Source organism: Hypanus sabinus, chromosome 11 (assembly GCF_030144855.1).
Source record: "Hypanus sabinus isolate sHypSab1 chromosome 11, sHypSab1.hap1, whole genome shotgun sequence".
Classification (NCBI taxonomy): Eukaryota; Metazoa; Chordata; class Chondrichthyes; order Myliobatiformes; family Dasyatidae; genus Hypanus; species Hypanus sabinus.
Genome location: NC_082716.1, coordinates 113,444,133 through 113,463,359, shown reverse-complemented (window position 1 = coordinate 113,463,359; position 19,227 = coordinate 113,444,133). Strand labels below are relative to the sequence as shown.

At 50.3% G+C, this 19,227-nt stretch overlaps 1 protein-coding gene across 2 annotated transcripts in view; it reads left to right on the top strand.

Moving 5' to 3' along the window:
- The window catches only part of LOC132402307 (transcription factor RelB homolog), an 84,882-nt gene extending 66,158 nt beyond the window's left edge, over positions 1-18,724 (top strand). For both annotated transcript variants that reach the window (XM_059985173.1, XM_059985174.1), the window contains exons 8-13: positions 6,896-7,021; positions 7,534-7,638; positions 9,847-10,062; positions 13,088-13,153; positions 14,723-14,782; positions 18,263-18,724. In XM_059985173.1, the coding sequence (XP_059841156.1) occupies positions 6,896-7,021; positions 7,534-7,638; positions 9,847-10,062; positions 13,088-13,153; positions 14,723-14,782; positions 18,263-18,657 (968 nt within the window). In that variant the 3' untranslated portion in view covers positions 18,658-18,724. The remainder of the gene's footprint in view (positions 1-6,895; positions 7,022-7,533; positions 7,639-9,846; positions 10,063-13,087; positions 13,154-14,722; positions 14,783-18,262) is intronic.
- Positions 18,725-19,227: the final 503 nt, after the last annotated feature.

Here is a 19,227-nt window from a genome sequence, read left to right as displayed (position 1 = left end):
AGTTTTTCTCATCTCCCTCTGTGCATCTGAAGCTTGATTTTATATAAAACAAGGCATGCAAATACTCTTGTGATTTGGAGCCAGGTGGCTGCACTTGTTATCGGTTTCTAACGGTTTCTGTTGCCATGTGACAAAGATAGAGAGTTAAATTTAACGGCTCCGAGACCACAAAGCCTCTCCAATAGGCCGTGGCTGCGAGCCAAACCCCAGGAACACCATGGCGAGAGCAAGGCGCACACAAACAGGAAATCCCTCTGCAACAAATTGCAGACGATTTGCTGCCTGTCCTCACCGGATAATAGAGTCTCACCTCTGCCGGGAGGAAAATCCCCACAAAAAATGACTGGTCAAACCACGGAAGGCACAATGCTGCAGAGCCTCTGCTCTGCACCCCCCCCCCCCCAGTCTCTCTATAGACCTCCCTCCCTCACCCTCCCCCCCCAGTCTCTCTCCAGACCTCCCTCCCTCACCCTCTCCCCCCTCCAGTCTCTCTCCAGACCTCCCTCCCTCACCCTCTCCCTCCCCAGTCTCTCTCCAGACCCTCCCTCACCCTCCCCCCCCAGTCTCTCTCCAGACCTCCCTCCCTCACCCTCCCCCCCCAGTCTCTCTCCAGACCCTCCCTCACCCTCCCCCCTCCAGTCTCTCTCCAGACCTCCCTCCCTCACCCTCCCCCCCCAGTCTCTCTCCAGACCCTCCCTCACCCTCTCCCCCCCAGTCTCTCTCCAGACCTCCCTCCCTCACCCTCTCCCTCCCCAGTCTCTCTCCAGACCACCCTCCCTCACCCTCTCCCCCCCACTCTCTCCAGACCTCCCTCCCTCACCCTCCCCCCCAGTCTTTCTCCAGACCGCCCTCCCTCACCATCTCCCCCCCATTCTCTCTCGACCTCCCTCCCTCACCCTCTCCCCCCAGTCTCTCTCCAGACCTCCCTCCCTCACCCTCCCCCCCAGTCTCTCTCCAGACCTCCCTCCCTCACCCTCTCCCCCAGTCTCTCTCCAGACCTCCCTCCCTCACCCTCTCCCCCAGTCTCTCTCCAGACCTCCCTCCCTCACCCTCTCCCCCCCCCACTCTCTCCAGACCTCCCTCCCTCACCCTCTCCCCCCCACTCTCTCCAGACCTCCCTCCCCTCATCCTCTCCCCCCCTCTCTCCAGACCTCCCTCCCTCAACCTCCCCCCCAGTCTCTCTCCAGACCTCCCTCAACCTCCCCCCCAGTCTCCAGACCCTCCCTCACCCTCTCCCCCCCAGTCTCTCTCCAGACCTCCCTCCCTCAACCTCCCCCCCAGTCTCTCTCCAGACCTCCCTCCCTCACCGTCTCCCCCCCAGTCTCTCTCCAGACCTCCCTCCCTCACCCTCTCCCCCCCCCAGTCTCTCTCCAGACCTCCCTCCCTCACCCTCTCCCCCCCACTCCCTCCAGACCTCCCTCCCTCACCCTCTCCCCCCCAGTCTCTCTCCAGACCTCCCTCCCACACCCTCCCCCCACCCAGTCTCTCTCCAGACCTCCCTCCCTCACCCTCTCCCCCCCCAGTCTCTCTCCAGACCTCCCTCCCTCACCCTCTCCCCGTCTCTCTCCAGACCTCCCTCCCTCACCCTCTCCCCCCCAGTCTCTCTCCAGACCTCCCTCCCTCACCCTCCCCCCCAGTCTCTCACCAGACCCTCCCTCACCCTCTCCCCCCCCCACTGTCTCCAGACCTCCCTCCCTCACCCTCCCCCCCAGTCTCTCTCCAGACCTCCCTCACCCTCTCCCCCCCACTCCCTCCAGACCTCCCTCCCTCACCCTCTCCCCCCCAGTCTCTCTCCAGACCTCCCTCCCTCACCCTCTCCCCCCCCAGTCTCTCTCCAGACCTCCCTCCCTCACCCTCTCCCCCCGTCTCTCTCCAGACCTCCCTCCCTCACCCTCTCCCCCAGTCTCTCTCCAGACCTCCCTCCCTCACCCTCTCCCCCAGTCTCTCTCCAGACCTCCCTCCCTCACCCTCTCCCCCCCCCACTCTCTCCAGACCTCCCTCCCTCACCCTCTCCCCCCCACTCTCTCCAGACCTCCCTCCCCTCATCCTCTCCCCCCCTCTCTCCAGACCTCCCTCCCTCAACCTCCCCCCCAGTCTCTCTCCAGACCTCCCTCAACCTCCCCCCCAGTCTCCAGACCCTCCCTCACCCTCTCCCCCCCAGTCTCTCTCCAGACCTCCCTCCCTCAACCTCCCCCCCAGTCTCTCTCCAGACCTCCCTCCCTCACCGTCTCCCCCCCAGTCTCTCTCCAGACCTCCCTCCCTCACCCTCTCCCCCCCCCAGTCTCTCTCCAGACCTCCCTCCCTCACCCTCTCCCCCCCACTCCCTCCAGACCTCCCTCCCTCACCCTCTCCCCCCCAGTCTCTCTCCAGACCTCCCTCCCACACCCTCCCCCCACCCAGTCTCTCTCCAGACCTCCCTCCCTCACCCTCTCCCCCCCCAGTCTCTCTCCAGACCTCCCTCCCTCACCCTCTCCCCGTCTCTCTCCAGACCTCCCTCCCTCACCCTCTCCCCCCCAGTCTCTCTCCAGACCTCCCTCCCTCACCCTCCCCCCCAGTCTCTCACCAGACCCTCCCTCACCCTCTCCCCCCCCCACTGTCTCCAGACCTCCCTCCCTCACCCTCCCCCCCAGTCTCTCTCCAGACCTCCCTCACCCTCTCCCCCCCACTCCCTCCAGACCTCCCTCCCTCACCCTCTCCCCCCCAGTCTCTCTCCAGACCTCCCTCCCTCACCCTCTCCCCCCCCAGTCTCTCTCCAGACCTCCCTCCCTCACCCTCTCCCCCCCAGTCTCTCTCCAGACCTCCCTCCCTCACCCTCTCCCCGTCTCTCTCCAGACCTCCCTCCCTCACCCTCTCCCCCCCAGTCTCTCTCCAGACCTCCCTCCCTCACCCTCTCCCCCCCAGTCTCTCTCCAGACCTCCCTCCCTCACCCCCCCAGCTCTCACCAGATCTCCCCTGCTCCCCCAACTCTCTCTCTCTCTCTCTCTCTCTCTCAAATCCCAGGAGGTCAACAGTTTCTGAGATACTCAAACCACCCCATCTGGTACCAGCATTCTGAGATACTCAAACCACCCCATCTGGCACCAACAATCATTCCACAGTGAAACTTCAATCACATTTCTTCCCCATTCTGATGTTTGGGCTGACCCTGTTGACCATGTTGGCATGCTCTTGTTGCTGCCACGTGATTGGCTGATTAGGTATTTGCATTACCGAGCTGAAGAGACTGATCTGGGAACAACTGTGCAATGCTTGGAGCAGAGCTTGAGGCGGAGGAGGGAGACAAGTGGCTACGGATACTGTCGTATCCGGGATCAGGCAAGAAATTGGAGAAGTTAAGGATCTCTGCCTAAAGCTCGACTGTGCGCTTCCCTGCTGCTTTTGTGTGTGCCAGAGTGCTGGAGAACCCATTTCTCAGCTACAAAGTGATATGGCAACCTTCCTGTGATTTGTTGTTCAGACTGTTGTCCCCTTCCTCCACCCTGTGCTAAAGTGAAACTAGAAAGATTTTCAACTGTACTCAAAGCAAGAAAGTTCCCCTCTGCAGAAGTGCTAATGTCTGTTTAGAAACCAGTGACTTAAAATGAGTCACAGCACGATGCAAGCCCTGGTATCAGAGTTACCATCTCAGGAACATCTCAGTTTGTGGATATGGGGAAGTCTGACACACTCCATCACTTCAGCCCACTTGTTTTGCCCCTGATGTTCTCCACCACTCCATCGTGGCTGATGTATTCTCCTTCTCAACCCCATTCTCCTGCCTTCTCCCCGTAACCTTTGATCCCTGACTAATCAAGATCTCATCAACCTCCGCTTTAAATATACCCAAAGACTTGGTTTCCACAGCCGTCTGTGGCAATGAATTCCACAGAATTGCCCATCTCTGGCTGAAAAAATTCCTCCTCATCTCTGTTCTAAAGTAATGTCCTCGTATTCTCTAGTACTAGACTCTCACTCTCCACGTCCACTCTATCTACCTGGGCATCTGTTTCGTTCAATATTAGTAGGTTCCATTGTTTCTCACCTCCAGTGAGTGTAGGCCCAGAGCCATCAAATGCTCCTCACTCACTAACTCCTGAGGTCATTCTCAGGAACCTCCATTACCTACAATATGCTTGCCTCAATTATTTGGGAGTCAGGAAGTTATGTAGTAACTGTACAGAACTCTATAAAGGGCAGCAGGTGGTGTAGTAATGCTTTAAAGTACCAGTGATCAGGGTTCAATTCCGGATGCTGCCTGTAAGGAGTTTGTATGTTCTCCCTGTCACCACGTGGGTTTCCTCCCACGGTCTAAAGATGTACCAGTTAGTTCATGTAAATTGTCCCGTGATTAAGCTAGGGTTAAATCGGGGGATTGCTGGGGGGCACCAAACAACTTCCCACCTCTCCCCCCCTCACCAACCACCCACCACCTTGTACTTCTTCCTCCCCTCTCCTCACCCTGACCCCCCAGCCTCCTTTCCCGTCCCGATGCCATAGACGCTGCCTGGCCTGCTGAGTTCCTGCAGCATCTTGTGTGCATTGCTTGGATGCTGGGCAACGCGGCTCAAACGGCCGGAGGAGCCAGTTCTGTGGTGAATCTCAACAAATAAATCTGCAAACCAACACCTGGCCGGCTGCAGCTGGTCGTCCATTCAGTTCTGATCGTCCCCCTGTTGGAGGAAAGGCGTGGAGCCTTTGGTTCAGAAGGGGATCACTAACAACAGAGGTGGACGTGTGAGGGAGAGGCAGAGCAAATGAGTGTTGCCTTCTCTGGAGCAGAAGAGGCTGACCGGAGACCAGCAGCAAGGCATGGATGGAGTGGACAGGATCGAATGTCTAATAGTAGAGAGAGGGAGTGGGAATATGCAACCGAGATACAACTGTAAGAAATGGGAGCAGAGTTAGTCCTTTAGTCCCATCGTCTGCTCCGCCGTTCCATCATCATTTGTTTGTTATGTGCCATGTTGTAGGGTGGCGGGCTGGAGATGTCTCCCTACCAAACGGTAGGTGTGAGACGCTCCTTCCCTCTGCTAGCCTGCAGGTCACCCTTGGGCAAGGTGGAGCCTTGGGAGACGGTCGTATGAGCAGCCGGTGCAGATCACAGGTCCTGGTTATGTGACCACTGACAGCAGGCAGACAGTCTCTGAATGGTATTGATAACGGCTGGGGCCACTGCCCAGAAGGAGGCAATGGCGAAGCACTTCTGTAGAGACATTTGCCAAGAAGCAGAGCTTGGAACTGAATCCAGGTCACTGGAGCAGTGAGACGGTACCACGTCATCAAGTAAAGGCCAGGCACACCACGTCATCTTGTGATGTCAAGTGAGCCACTGGGAAGGACTCCCCTTCCTTTTAGAGGTCGTTATCGGACCAGGGGTTCCCACCTTGGGATCCACAGCACCTTGGTTAATGGTAGGTGTTGTGAACCCTTGTACTGGACCCTGCCCTTAATTTCAGCTTTCACCTCCGTGGACTCTGTCTGGTGGATTCACAATGGCCTGGTGTGGCACCACTCTGCACACAGCCTCAAAAACACTGCCACGTTGTGGACACATAGATCCACCACCCCAACCACAAACTCTGTCTACACTTCCCATTGCCTCAGTACAGCAGCCAAAATCAAAGACCCCCACCCACCCCCGGGCACTCTGTCTCCTCTTCTCTCCTCTCCCGTTGGGCAGAAGGTACAGAAAGCATGTCCCACCAGGCTCAAGGACAACTGTGTTGTCAGGGAGGCAGGTGGTCATCTATCCCAGCACGTTTGATGTATTTAGCAAACCTTATGCTACGTCTAAAGGCTATTAAGTCAGGCTGATGTTGTTTACTGCTTGAATGCAGTGGCACCCAGTCCTGGTCTACAGACTCTATCTGGTTCGGAGCACTGCTGCGTGTCTCCATTGTTGGCGTGATTTGTGTTCTGTTTTTCTTTCTCTGCGTTCTGGGTGTTTGTCTTTTATTTTAATTGGGTTCTTCAGGGTTTCTTGTTTTGTGGCTGCCTGTAAGCAGACAAATCTCAAGGTTGTGTAATTTATACACGCTTTGATATGATCAAATATTTGTAATAGATCAAATCATTACACAGTACATTAAGGCAGAATCGCTGGGTCACATGACATGAGTGATCGTGGTCTTTCCATAACCATGAGTGTTCTTGGCAAATTTTTCAACAGAAATGGTTTGCCTTTACCTCCTTCTGGGCAGTGTCTTTACAAGATGGGTGATCCCAGTCATTGTCAATACTCTTCAGAGATTGTCTGCCTGGCATCAGTGGTCACATAACCAGGACCTGTGATCTGCACCGGCTGCTCGTACGACCATCCACCACCTGCTCCCCTGGCTTCATGTGACCCTGACCTGGGGGGTAGTGGGGGCTAAGCAGGTGCTACACCTTGCCCGAGGGTGACCCGCAGGCTAGCAGAGGGAAGGAGCACCTTACTCCTCTGTTGGTAGAGACGTATCTCCACCCCGCCATCTAATGAGGTAGTATCATGTAAGGTAATATAGAATAAAGTGTAATGGCTACAGAGAAAGTACAGTGCAGATAGGCAAAAAGGTGTAAGATGAAACAATCTATGAGGTTGAGTCAATCTTATAATGCTAGGGGATCTTCAGTAGTCTTATAACAGCAGTGTAGAAGCTGTCCTTGAGTCTGGTGGGACATCCGTTCAGGCTTTTGTATCTTCTGCCTTGTGGGATGGGGGAAGAGACACTGTCCACGGTGACTGGGGTCCTTCATTACATTGGCTGCTTTATTGAGGCAGCAAAGACTGTAGGCCTTGGAGAGGAAACCGAGTTCTGTAGTATTTCGAGCTACACCCACAACTCTGGCTTTTTTCTGTGCTCCGGCCCTGGTGGAGTTGGCCACGTGCCGGTTTTCACACACGGGAGTTCTCAATGCTTTTGCTTTCCCCCGACAGCTGGCGACTCCCTAAACTACCTGGAAGACATCGACATGAACGTGGTCCGCCTCTGCTTCCAGGCCTTCATCCAGGAGCCGTACTTCGCCCTGACGCCTGTCCTCTCTGAGCCCATTTACGACAAGAGTAGGTCCTTGAAGTGCCTCTCATCCTCGTTCTCGGTGTTGGTCCTGGGGTCAATTCACAGCCCAGTCCCTCCTGGCACCAATAACTGCACTCCCTCCCTCTGCATCCCCACTCCCTCACAGTCCTTCCTCCACCACCCTCCCTCCCCCGGACCAGCCCTGTACTCTGTCTGGCCCAACACCCCCCCACTACCCTCTCTCGCCCCACACTCACTGACCCCTCCCTCCTTCACCCCCCCCACACTACCTCTCCCTCTCTGCACTCCACACTCTCTGCCTTTCCTCCCCCTCCCCCACACACACCCCCTTCCTCTCTCCCTCTTCCCCACACAACTCCCCCCTCTCTGTCTCCCCCCCGCCCTCACAGTCTCGATGTACTACCACTCCCTCCCTCTCTCTGCACTCCCCCCCGCCCCCCAGCAATGACAGTTGCTTGTTTCCACACTCAGGTTTTCGGTGGGTGGGGGTCGGTTGAATGTACCCGTCTCATCGCCTCGCCCGCTCTTGTTACAGAAGCCACCAACACATCTGAGCTGCGAATCTGCCGCCTGAACAAAGACAGCGGGGTCTGCTCGGGGGGAGAAGAACTCTTCCTTCTCTGCGACAAGGTGCAGAAAGGTACGTTCTATTATTCCTGTCCCAATCACTGCTGTAGGTGCCCCCCCCCACCCCGAACTGCACAAGCCTTCATCTACCTCAGCACCAGAATACCACCAGCACATCTGGGTCTGCATTGGATTCACCCGAGGTCTCACCGCGCTGCATGTAGCTTCGATAAAAAGCTGAAATGAGTAGGCAGGGATTGCCTACTCAGGGTTAGGACTTGGAGTCATCGGCTGTGTGGCTTAGCTACTTGGCCTGACAGGAGAAGGGGCAAAGGTGGGTTACTGGCACCTTAAAAGGACTCACGTCAGGCAGATAGGGCTCGTCTGGCAGCTCACCCAGGAGGAGAAAGTCTCTGATCTCAAACCTCTGCTATACTCACTCATGAGGAAAGGCTTCAGGAGTAAATCCCAAGGAGGAAATCTGGTAACAACACACACAAAATGCTGGTGGAACACTGACTTCTCTAACTTCCGTTAATGCCCCTCCTCCCCTTCTTACCCCATCCCTGACATATTTAGTTGTTTGCCTGTTCTCCATCTCCCTCTGGTGCTCCCCTTCCTCTTTCTTTCTCCTGAGGCCTCCTGTCCCATGATCCTTTCCCTTCTCCAGCTCTGTATCACTTTCGCCAATCACCTTTCCAGCTCTGAGCTTCATCCCACCCTCTCCAGTCTTTTCCTATCATTTCACATTTCCCCCTCCCCCCACTACTTTCAAATCTCTTACTATCTTTCCTTTCGGTTAGTCCTGACGAAGGGTCTCGGCCCGAAACGTCTCCCTATAGATGCTGCCTGGCCTGCTGTGTTCGACCAGCATTTTATGTGTGTGTTGTTGTTTGAATTTCCAACATCTGCAGATTTCCTCGTGTTTGCTCGAGGAAATCTGGTGCTGGAGTCCCTAAGGCAGTCCAACATTGAGTTCAACCCTGCCAACACCTGGTGCCAAACTATACCGGTCTCTGCCGATCCTTTGGGTTCGTCAGATGTGTGGAGAGCAGGAGTTTGCTACATGGGTAGGTAACAGCTTGCTCACCATAATGTGTCACCCTGGCTTGTGTATCTAGACAGCTAGGACACAATGTCCGTGGTCAATCCTGGCCAATGGAGACCTAATCATCATCATCATCTTCTAAACTATCTCAGACATCTCTGATTTGTGTCTTTTTGTGTTGATGTCCTGTTTCTGTGTGTTTTATTTCTCTCTTCAATGTCAAAGTCATGTTTATTTGCATATGCACAGTTACAGTGAGAAACTTACAGCAGCATCACAGCACAGAGCTCCAGACAGTCAGCGGCCATTTTAGTAGATTGCTGCTGGAGCCCGTCCACTTCAAAATTTGACATATCAAGTGTTCAGAGATGCTCTTCCACACCACTGATGTATCTGTGTTACTGTCATCTTCCTGTCAGCTGGAACCAGTCTGGCCATTCTCCTCTGACCTCTCTCATTAACTAGGCTGTTGGATATTCAATATATTTCCCTCATTCAACTTTAATGTTTCCTTCCATATTTTAATTACTCTATGGCCAGCACTGAGTGCATCTCAAGAACATAAACTCACTGATAAGATGTTTTCATGCTGTTCACTGGATTTTTTTTGTTTTTCGCACCGTCCTCTGTAAATTCTGGAGACTGTTGTGTGAGAATCCCAGGAGATCAGTAATTCCTGGGATACTCAAACCACCCCATCTGGTATGGTCATCTGGTCATTCCACGGTCAAAGTCACTTGAATCACATTTCTTCCCCATTTTGATATTTGCTCTGAACAACAGTTGAACCTCTTGGCCATGCCTGACTAATCAAAAACTTAACAACCTCCTCTTTAAATACACCCAACGACTCGGCCTCCACAACCAACTGTGGAACAAATTCCACAGATTTACCACCCTCTGGCTGAAGAAATTTCTCCTCACCTGTTCTAAAGAGATCTCCTTGTCTTCTGAGGCTGTGCCCTTAGTTCTTTACTTGCCCATTATAGCAAACATCCACTCTATCAAGACTTTTCATGCTGGTTCCCTGCAGAGCAAAACCAGACACACTACACCTGTGTCTCTTTAACATGACAAGTCATTAGTAATGGTGTCAGTGGTTATGGGGAGAAGGCAGGGGAATGGGGTTGAGAGGGATAGTAAACCAGTCATGAAATGGCAGAGCAGTCTTGATGGGCTGAATGGCCTAATTCTGCTCCAATATATTATAGAAAATCTCTGCTCCTTCCGTAGAAGACATTGCAGTCATCTTCTCCGCAAACAACTGGGAAGCAAGGGGCGTCTTTTCCCAAACCGATGTTCACCGGCAGATAGCCATAGTCTTCAAAACCCCGCCCTACTGCGACATTGACATTCAGCAGCCCGTTAGCGTGAGCCTCCGTCTCTTCCGTCCGTCCGACAGGGAATACAGCGATCCGTTCGAGTTCCGCTACATCCCCAAGGAAATCGGTAAGGTTCGCGAACAGCCCTGGCGTTTAAATGCAGCAGCTCTCGCAGTTGTTGTGACCGTCATCACGAGGGTTGGTGCTTTTCATTTTTGGTTGGTGTTACCATCCTGAAAGGAAAACAAAATCAGGAAAAGTTGGAAGTGCATATGGAATTGGTTTACTATTGTCATGTGCACCAAGATAGAGTGAAGAGCTTGTCTTGCATACTGTTCATACAGATCGAATCATTACACAGTGCATTGAGGTAGAACAAGGTCAAACAATAACTATGCAAAGTGTACCAGCTCCAGAGACAGTGCAGAACAGGTAAATGATAAGTGCAAGATCATAACGAGGATGATAATGAGGTTGAACCCATCTTATCATACTAGGGCGAACTGTAGGGCTCTGAGGAGTGTGGTAGAACAGAGGGATCTGGGAATACAGACCTGTAATATGTTGAAAGTGGCATCACAAGTAGATAGGGTTGTAAAATAAAAACTTTTAGCACATTGGCCTTCATAAATAAAAGTATTGGGTACAGGAGATGGGATGTTATGTTGAAGTTGTATAAGACAATGGTGAGGCCAAATTTTTGGAGTATTGTGTACAATTCTGGTCACCTATCTACAGGAAAGATGTAAATGAGGTTGAAAGAGTGCAGAGAAAATGTACAAGGATGTTACTCAGACTTGAGGACCTGAGTTACAGGAAAGATTGTATAGGTTGGAACTTTATTCTCTAGAATGTAGAAGACTGAGGGGAGATTTGATAGAAGTATATGTACTTATGAGAGGTATAGATAGGGTTAATGCAAACAAACTTTTTCTACTGAGATTGGCTGGGACTAGAACCAGAGGTCAATGGTTAAGGGTGAAAGGTGAAAAGTTAAATGGGAATATGAGGGAAACTTCACTCAGAGTTGTGGGAGTGTGGAGTGAGCCCTCAGCAGAAGTGGTGTATGCAAGCTTGATTTCAACATTTAAGAGTAGTTTGGATAGGGGTATGAAGGCCAGATCGGTGGGAGTAGGCAGTTTAAATCATTCAGCATTTAAATGGTGCTGTACTTTTCTATGACTCTCTGACTAGGGAACTTTGTAACAATGGGATGGAAGCTGTCCTTGAGTACGTGCTTTTAGGCGTCTGTGTCTTCTGCCTGCTGGGAGAGGGGAGCAGAGATGATGTTCAGGGTGTGTGGAGTCTTTGATTATGCTGACTGCTTTCGTGGATGGTAGGACCGTGGGGAGAGCCACAAGTACATGGTTTATGGAAAGTGGCATTCTAGGTAGACAGGGTGGTGAAGAAGGTGCCTGGCCCGCTGCCCTTCAGCAGCCAGGCCACTGGGGCATGGAAGTTGGGATGTGATGTGGCAGTTGTACAAGACAGTAAAACCACATTTGGAATGTCGTGTTCAGTTAGCGTCAGGCACAAAGTGCTGGAGGAACTCAGCAAGTCGGGCAGCGTCTATGGAGAGGAATGAACAGTTCTGATGAAGGGTCTTGGCTTGAAATGATGACTGTTTATTCCCCTCCGTACATGCCGCCTGACTTGCTGAATTTCTCTAGTATTTTGTGCATGTTGCTCAAGAGTTCCAGCATGTACAGAATCTTTTCTGTTGTGTTTTGGTCACTCTGCTATTGCAAAGGTGCCATTAAACTGTGAAGAGATTTCCAGGGATGTTGCAGGACTCTAGGGACTGAGAGAGTTTGACCAAGTTGGAACTTCTTTTATTTGGATGCAGGACACTTGTCAAAATTATAGAGATATAAGATATAGGAGCAGAATGAGGCTATTTGGCCCATCGAGTCTGCTCTGGCATTTCATCATGGCTGATCCATTTTCCCTCTCAGCCCCAATCTCCTGCCTTCTCCCTGCATCTCTTCATGCCCTGACTAATCAAGAATCTATCAACCACTGTGTTTAAATATACTTAAAAACCACAGCTACCTGTGGCAACGAATTCCATAGATTTGCCATTCCCTGGCTAAAGAAATTCCTGCTCATCTCTGTTCTAAAGAGATGACCTCCTATTCTGAGGCTAGGTCCTCTGGGCTCGCTTTCTCCCACTGTAAGAAGCATCCTCTCCACATCCACTCTATCGAGGTTTCTCAGCGTTCGATAGATTTCAGTGAGATTCCCCTTTGAGGGGGCATAGAGTTTTTCTCCCTCAAGCATAAAATCATGAACTAGAGGGGCAAATGCTTCAGATAAGAATGGAGGAATTTAATAGGAACCGAAGGAGCAAATTTTTCACCCACAGTACAGCTAATGAAATAAGCTACCAGAAGAAGTGGTTGGAACGGGTATGTCAGTGACATGGATAGGAAGTATTAAGAGGGATGTGAGTCAATCGCAGGCAGATGGGACCATAAAAGTACTGCTCCTGCCCAGAGTCTGCCCTGCCCTCTGGCTATGCATGTCCTTTTGAACCTTGCACCAATAAACAGGGTCTGTTTGATCCATTCTTAACAGCTCTGTGAGCAATGAGAACAAGTTTAAAGATTGCAATGCCTTCCTTGGGTGAATACCCTTGCCACATTTAAGTACCAGTGACCTGGGATCAGTTCCTGGCATTGCCTTTGAGGAGTTTGTGCGTCCTCCCTGTCACTGGCTTTTCCCCACACACTTCGATTTCTTCCTGCAGTCCAAGGGCCTACTGGTCCTTGTCCTACTGGTTAATTGGTCATTGTCAGTTGTCCTATGATTTGGCTGGGGTTTTGGGTGGCATTGCTGGCCGGTGTGGCTCAAAGTGCCAGAAGGACCTATTCCGTACTGTATCTTAGTAAATAAATAGTCTCTGTTCACCCACAAGGCTGTTTTGACTGGTTGTAAAGTGCTCAGTTCAGTCTTCAGAAGCAAGAAGGACATGAGGCGGCACAGAGTCTGCAGTAGACTTCCAGGATTTGGACTGTTAAGGTGATAGGGGTATTTCTGGTTTGGGATGGTGTACATTTTGGAAGGTGGAGACATGGTCAATACCGCTTGGGATTTGTGTGCGTGTGTTTACCCTCAGCTGATCCCTGGCAACTTGTGTTTGCCCATGACAGATTACTACGGCATTCAATCCAAGTGGAAAAGGAAGATCAAGTTCCCGCCAATCAGCACTTTCATGGGTAAGTTTGGCCATGATTCTGATTTGTGCATTTCTTAGGGTACGCCAGAGCATTTGGTGAAATACATTGTTTGCGTTAACCACTGGAATGTGGTGCAGGTTCAAGGGACACAGATTGTGAATGGACACATTAATATTTATTTATAAATAAACAAAACAGTGAAACACAAAACCGGGGATCTAGTGGAACAGGATTTTGTCCAAACTACCCTAAACCACAATACTGGACATTTAGTTACCTTTTAACTTAATGTGTACTCTGTTAAATCTCCCCAATTTATAAGATTGAAGAACTAAGCATGCTATGAATGAATATTTTACTAAACAAGCACTGGGTTGGAGGGGCTTCTATGTCTGCAATGGTCCTTTAGCACTGGTCACGACTCCAGCCTGAAGCAGAGAAGAGGCCAAACCTCCCACACGCGCTATTCTTACACCCCCGATGTGCCCAGAGCTGGTCCCAGTGCCGTGGCATACAAGCCAGCCAAAGGGAAAGAACAACCCTAATTTTTAAATGGGCCGATCGATGACAGACACGGTGGAGGCAGTATGTGGCTGGCAAGTAGGCCAAACACCCCCCAAGCAACCACCACGACCTGAGGAATTGCTGGGGCAGCCCGCAAGTGTGGCCACATATTCCAGGGTCAACACAGCTTGTCCACGATGTTCAACAGAACAACACAAGCAAACACAACTTTAAATCAAGTCACCTTCTTCCCTCACTCCTATAAAATAGCCAGATTCAAGTGACACCACACCTGCTACTAAGGAGTTTCTAGAACAATACTGAAAAAACTGTACCATAACTACTGGAAAATTGAAAGAACAAACTACAAGAAAAAGAACAATTCTACACCCCAATCTGACAACATGTTCAAGACAGAGTTTAGAGAATTGAGGGATATGAGCTTAGTGCAGGGACATGGTACTGAGGAGAAGGCCATAACACCTAGGAGCAGAATTAGGCTGTTTGGCCCATCGAGTCTGCCCTGCCATTTCATCATAGCTGACTTGTTATCCCTCTCAACCCCATTTTCCTGCCTTTTTCCCTGTAACCTTTGATGCCCTGACTAATCAAGAATCTATCAACTTCTGCTTTAAATACACTCAATAATGGGTTCATGGTCATCTGTAACAATGAGTTCCACAGATTAACCACCCTCTGGATAAAGAAATCCCTCATGGTCTCTGTTCTAAAGGAGTATCCTTGTATTCTGAGGCTGTGCCCTCTGCTCCTAGACTCCCCCACCACATTCTCTCCATATCCACTCTATCTAGGCCTTTCAGTACTGGCTAGGTTTCAATGAGATTCCCCCCAACGTGCTTCGAAACTTCAGCAATTATGAGTCCAGAGAAAAGAGCAGCTGTGGCCTTTGCTAATAACAGGCCAAATGCCAGATCCGCTCCGACCTGTAAACTCCACCAAATGGGAAGCTTGTTGACATAAGAGTTGGTGATGCATTGAAAATTGGGTTCAGGACATAGGGGTGAAAGATGTCTACAGAGGGATGGCAGAGCAATCACCTGAAAAGTAAACCCTGCTCTTCCTTCTGGATTTTCTTTTGGACAGGTGCTAATGTGACTTTGGCAGATGCAGCGACGGGACCGAAAAATTCTGTAAAGTATCGAGGTAAGTTCTGAATTCAGTGATGCTGCAGGTGACCGTGTTTATGGGGCTAAAGTTGAAAAAAATTCAGGAAGTGAACGTGATTCTTCAGTCAGTTAATGTGGTTTGGAGGCACTTAGAATATAAAACATTACATTACAACATATTACAGGCCCCTCAGACAATGATATCGTCCCATTCTTTTACCCTACTCTGAGATCAATCCAACCCTTCCCTCCCACATATTCCCCAATGTTTCTATCATCCGTGTGCCTAGCTAATGTTCTTAAATGTCTCTAATATATCTGCCTCCACCACTGCCCCTGGCGGGGTGTTCCACTGACCACTCCTGAATAAAGAACTTACTTCTGACATTTCCCCCAGCTAACCTGTATTTTCCTTCAATCACTTAACATTGTGCACACTTGGATTGTCCCAGGAAAAGGTCTCTGGCCATCCACTCAATCTTTGCTTCTTATCATCTTGTACACCTTTATCAAGTGACTTCTCGTCCTCATTCACTCCAAAGAGAGAAGCCCCAGCGCACTCAATCTACCCTCTCTAAACCAGGCAGCTTCCTGGTGAATCTCCTCTGCAGCCTCTCTAAAGCTTCCACAGGCGACCAGAACTGAGCACAGTACTCCAAGTGAGGTCGAACCAGTTTTATAGAACTATAACATTACCTCCAAAGGTAATCTTGTTTTTTTAAAAAAAAGCCTGTCCAATAATGAATGCTCCTCTTCCTCTTGGACCTGCATTACCTGTCAACATCAGTATGTTTCCCATAAGCCGACCTGCTCTGACCTCCTTATTACAAAGACCTTCCAAAGAGTATCACATCACACTTCTCCAGATTGAACTTCATTTGCCCCTTCTCAGCCCAGCTGCTCATCCTATCAATGTCCCATTGTAAATCTTCTGCGATTCCTCCGCCTCACTGGCTGACAGTACAGTCGGTGTTGCGTAGGTTTGACCCGGGCCTCCACCTCACTGGCTACAATTGCAGGCAGTATCTCAAGCCCAACCCCTGCCTACACCTTACTGGTTGACAGTGCCATCTGTATCTCAGGTCCCACTCCAGCCATCAGCTCACTGGCTGACGGTGCAATCAGTATCAACTGCATCCCACCCCTATTTACAGCTTATTGGCTGACAGTGCAGTCAGTATCACCTGCATCCCACCCCTATTTACAGCTTATTGGCTGACAGTGCAGTCAGTATCACCTGCATCCCACCCCTATTTACAGCTTATTGGCTGACATTGCAGTTAGTACCTTAGGTCCAAGTTATTGGCTTGGGCGAAAGTATTAATGATTACTGTCCTGGTTCCTGATAGATTCCATTTTGACTAGGCCAGGGTCAGACAAGCAAAGGATTAATAATTTAGGTGCACAGGTGATGGCAGTGATTGAAATAGAAACAGGAGAAATTAGGGTATTAGTGACACAAAATCTTTTCAGGAGCTCTGCAGCATCTGTCGAGAAAAATGAATGGTTGACATTCTAGGTTGTCTAGAATGAAGGGCAGTGTCATAGACCACGATATCACAGCAAAAGGCCCTTCAGCCCATCTATTCCATGCTGAACAATTAACCTGCGTAGTCCCATCATCCTTCACCTGAACCATAGCCTTCCATACAGCACAGGTAGAGGAGTAGTGGCCGGTGTGAAGAGGTGAGGTGGAGGGGTGGAGCAAGAGCTGGGAGGTGATTGGTGGATCCAGGTGGCAAGCAGTGACAGACAGATGGTGGAGAGAGTGGGAATAGCAACAGAGGCTGGGATCATAGAAGACACTAGCAGTGTGTCGGAAGTTGAAGGGTGTGAGGGAAGAGAAGTGAGTGTAGTTACTATTACAAGGGAGAAGGCGTTCAAAAAGCTGGAAGACCCAAGAGTACATAAGTCACCCAGACCAGATGAATTGCACCTTGGGGTTCTGAAAGAGGTAGCAATAGAGATTGTGGAGACATTAGCAATGATCTTTCAAACATTATTGGACTCTGTCCTGGTGCCAGAGGACTGGAAAATTGCAAAAGTCACTCCACTCTTTAAGAAAGAAGGTGGCAGCAGAAAGGAAATTATAGACCGGTTAGCCTGACCTCAGTGGTTGGAAGTTGTTGGAGTCAATTGTTAAGGATGAGATGATGGAGTACTTGGTGACACAGGACAAGATAGGACAAAGTCAGCATGGTTTCCTTCCGGGAAAATCCTGCCTGTCGAACCTGGTGTAATTCTTTGAGGAGATTACAAGTGGGATAGATAAAGAGGATACAGTGGATGTTGTATATTTGGATTTTCAGAAGACCTTTAACAAGGTGCCACTCATGAGGCCACTTATCAAGTTAAGAGCCCATGGTATTACAGGAAAGTTAGTAGCATGGTTAGAGCATTGGCTGATTGGTAGGAGGCAGCGAGTGGGAATAAAAGGATCCTGCCAGTGACTGGTGGTGACTAGTGGTGTTCCGCAGGGGTCAGTGTTGGGACCACTTTGTTTTATGCTGCATATCAATTATTTAGATGATGGAATAGATGGATTTTTTGCCAAGTTTGCAGATGATACGAAGATTGGTGGAGAGGCAGGTAGTGTTGAGGAAACAAGAAGGCTGTAGAAGGATTTAGACAGATTAGGAGATTAGGCAAGAAAGTGGCAAATGAAATACAATGTTAGAAATAAATGTGTAGACTAATTTCTAAATGGGGAAAAATCTCCAAAAATCTGAGATGCAGAGGGACTTGGGAGTCCTTGTGCAGAACACCCTAAATGTTAGCTTGCAGGTAGAGTCAGTGGTGAAGAAGGCAATTGCCATGTTAGCATTCATTTCAAGAGGTCTAGAATACGCGAGCTGGGATGTGAGGCTGAGGCTTTATAAGGAACTGGTGACACCTCACCTTGAGTATTGTGAGCAGTTTGGGGCTCCTCATCTAAGAAAAGATGTGCTGGCTTTGTGGGGGGGGGGGGGTTGTTCAGAGGAGGTTCACAAGGATGATTCTGGGAATGAATGGATTATCATACGAGGAATGTTGGATGGCTGTGGGTCTGTACTCGCTGGAATTTAGAAGGATGAGGGAGATATCATTGAAACCTTTCAATGTTGAAAGGCCTGGACAGAGTAGACGTAGATAGTTTGTTTCCCATGGTGGGGAAGTCTAGGATAAGAGGGCGCTGCCTCAGGATAGAGGGGCATCCATTTAAAACAGAGATGTGGAGAAATTTCTTTAGCCAGAGATTGCGGAATTTTTTGCCACAGTTGTGGAGCCAGGTCTTTGGGTGTATTTAAGGCAGAGCTTTATAGGCTCTTGATTGGAAATGGCATTAAAGGTCACTGGGAGAAGGGCAGGGCGTGGGGCTGAGGAGGGGGCAAAAGGATCCGCCATGTTTGAATGGTGGAGCAGACTTGATGGGCCAAATGGCCTAATTCTACTCCCATGCCTTATGGTCTTGTATCATTGGTCTTGAAAATCCTGAATGTATGTCTTGACACCTAACTTTGCTTTTTAACTTCACTAGCTGAGGAAGACGAGAAGCTTACAGACCTGAACCAGATGAACAAATCCTGGGACTACCCCAACCAGGGATTTCCTGCTTTCTGTCCTGAATTCATGGGCATGGAACTGCCTAACGAGGTGTACGGCGTGGGCTGCAAGAAAGAGGAGCCCTTGGACTGGCCGAGCAGCCGTTTCCAGAGCCAAGTGGTGGGGCTTCCACCGCACACAGAGGATGAGATCTATCACCCTCCCTTCAGTAACGGCCGGGTGCAGGCTGATTTGGACATGGGTGCCTGCAGCGATGTAGGCTACCTCAACAACTATAGGTTTGAGGAGTTTCCCAACGACGACGCACTGCCCAGTGTACTGGCCAGCAGCATAACAATGCCCAGTGACCAAGCAGGCAGCAAAGGCTGAGAGGCGTGCAGTAGATGGATGGATTATTGGGCGGGGGAAAGAGGGTGTTTTAGTTGGCTTTTGAGCAGGGTGCTGGGGGGTGGGGAATGCAGGGGTGGGGGGACCCGTTCTAAAGGTGTTGCTCATGCTTGCCCTTTGTGTTAGTACTGAGTCCGAACCTGCTTCCAGCCACTGGAGCCTCGTGGTCATCAGGTCTGTTGCTGGCCCAGCGAATGTACAAGTGACTGCTGAGTTTGTATTTCTTCACTCTGCACGTTGCCACCTCCCCAACCCTACCCCTGAAGGTACATAAACTCAAAACAATGAAGCGAAGTAGGGAAACAATTAACTCCAAGCTCTTGACTGACCAGACACCTGCTGAGTTCCTCCAGCACTTTTTGTGCGTTACTCTGAATTTACAGAACATCAGCCGCTTAAGACATAGCAGTTGTCCTCGGAGGCTCCTTGTCCTTGGATACCCAGTCTGGGACAGGTGGGAACCTCATCCGAGGGGTTTAACTAGCACCTCTTCCCAAATACTTTGCTGAGATCAGATTCAAATTACTTTATTGCACGTATATGGAAAACTAC